General features: G+C 56.5%; 1 protein-coding gene across 1 annotated transcript; it reads left to right on the top strand.

Annotated features, from left to right (window-relative positions):
• Window positions 1-245: 245 nt before the first annotated feature.
• On the top strand, window positions 246-704 carry TGME49_325600 (hypothetical protein; the record flags this gene model as incomplete). The annotated part of the gene is made up of 1 exon (XM_018783082.1): window positions 246-704. One exon carries the CDS (start codon window positions 246-248, stop codon window positions 702-704), a length of 459 nt encoding a protein of 152 aa, XP_018634704.1.
• Between the last annotated feature and the right edge of the window lie 321 nt (window positions 705-1,025).

The following is a 1,025-nucleotide window of genomic DNA, read 5'->3' as shown; positions in this document are numbered from 1 at the left end:
GTTTCAGGAAGAGGGGCCTGTGCATGCATTTGCTTCGGGCTGTGCAACAGTGTTTCCCCTTAGTTCCATTGTTCAGGAGAGCCATCATGGTTTGAGACTCGCAACTCGTCTGCCGTCGTTTAACGTCTTTAGCGTCTGTTCCTCCTCGCTTCTGTCTAGCCCCGCGTCGCTGAGCTGCTTTCTCCCTCTCGGTTTGCAGCGCGTCTTTGGTGCAGAGTCGCATCAAGCTTCTGAGCAAGCTGCCGATGCTGGACATGGTTGCGGAGGATCCTTCGCTCCACTTCAACTTCAAAGAGCCAGAGGTTCTGGCTGCACCCCTGCTGCAGGCCGAGGAAGTCTCCTTCAGTTACGCGCCGAGAAAGAGCGACGAAGAAAGCGAGGGCGCCGCGGAGGATGCGGAGACAGACGACGCGGAGCCAACCGCCGGGGCATCGCCGAGCGAGAAAGCGGACGAAAATGCTCGGGGGAAGGAGGGAGGAAAACTCATTGTTCGAGGCCTCAATCTCAACGTCGACATGGACTCCAGAATCGCTGTACGCACATGCAACGCGCAAGAACCTCAGACAAACTACCGGGCAAACGGCCGGTCCGAGGCTCCCCGAGTGGCCAAAAAGGACGGTGTCTGGCAACACAAACGTGGTATTGATAGTTGTTCATTGACCTGTTCCGTCTCTACCAACGCACTGCCGGTTTCGGTGGAATGACCGTGAACACGGCCTGCGAAAAGCAGTCGGGCTCTAACTCTCGGCTGCGTGCAGTCCGCCCTGTTGCGCTGCACGCGCCTGGAGCTCTAAAAAGGTGGACCCGGTCCGCTGGAATGCGCACCTGGACTTGTGTGAAGGATCCTGCCCATTTGAACATTGACACTAGGACTCACGGGTACATTAATACACATCTAGAGATTCACATGTCCTTGCAGTCGTCTGCCGAGGTCTCTGGCGCGCGATCTAGAGGTACCGAAAATCCAGTTGGTGCAAGTGCTAAATGGCGAAAAGCTTGGTGTGTCTCGTGCCTATCTGACGTGC

This window comes from Toxoplasma gondii, assembly GCF_000006565.2.
Source record: "Toxoplasma gondii ME49 unplaced genomic scaffold asmbl.1551, whole genome shotgun sequence".
NCBI classification, from domain to species: domain Eukaryota; phylum Apicomplexa; class Conoidasida; order Eucoccidiorida; family Sarcocystidae; genus Toxoplasma; species Toxoplasma gondii.
The sequence above is the reverse complement of the archived record's forward strand: the minus strand, read 5'-3'. Positions and strand labels throughout refer to the sequence as shown.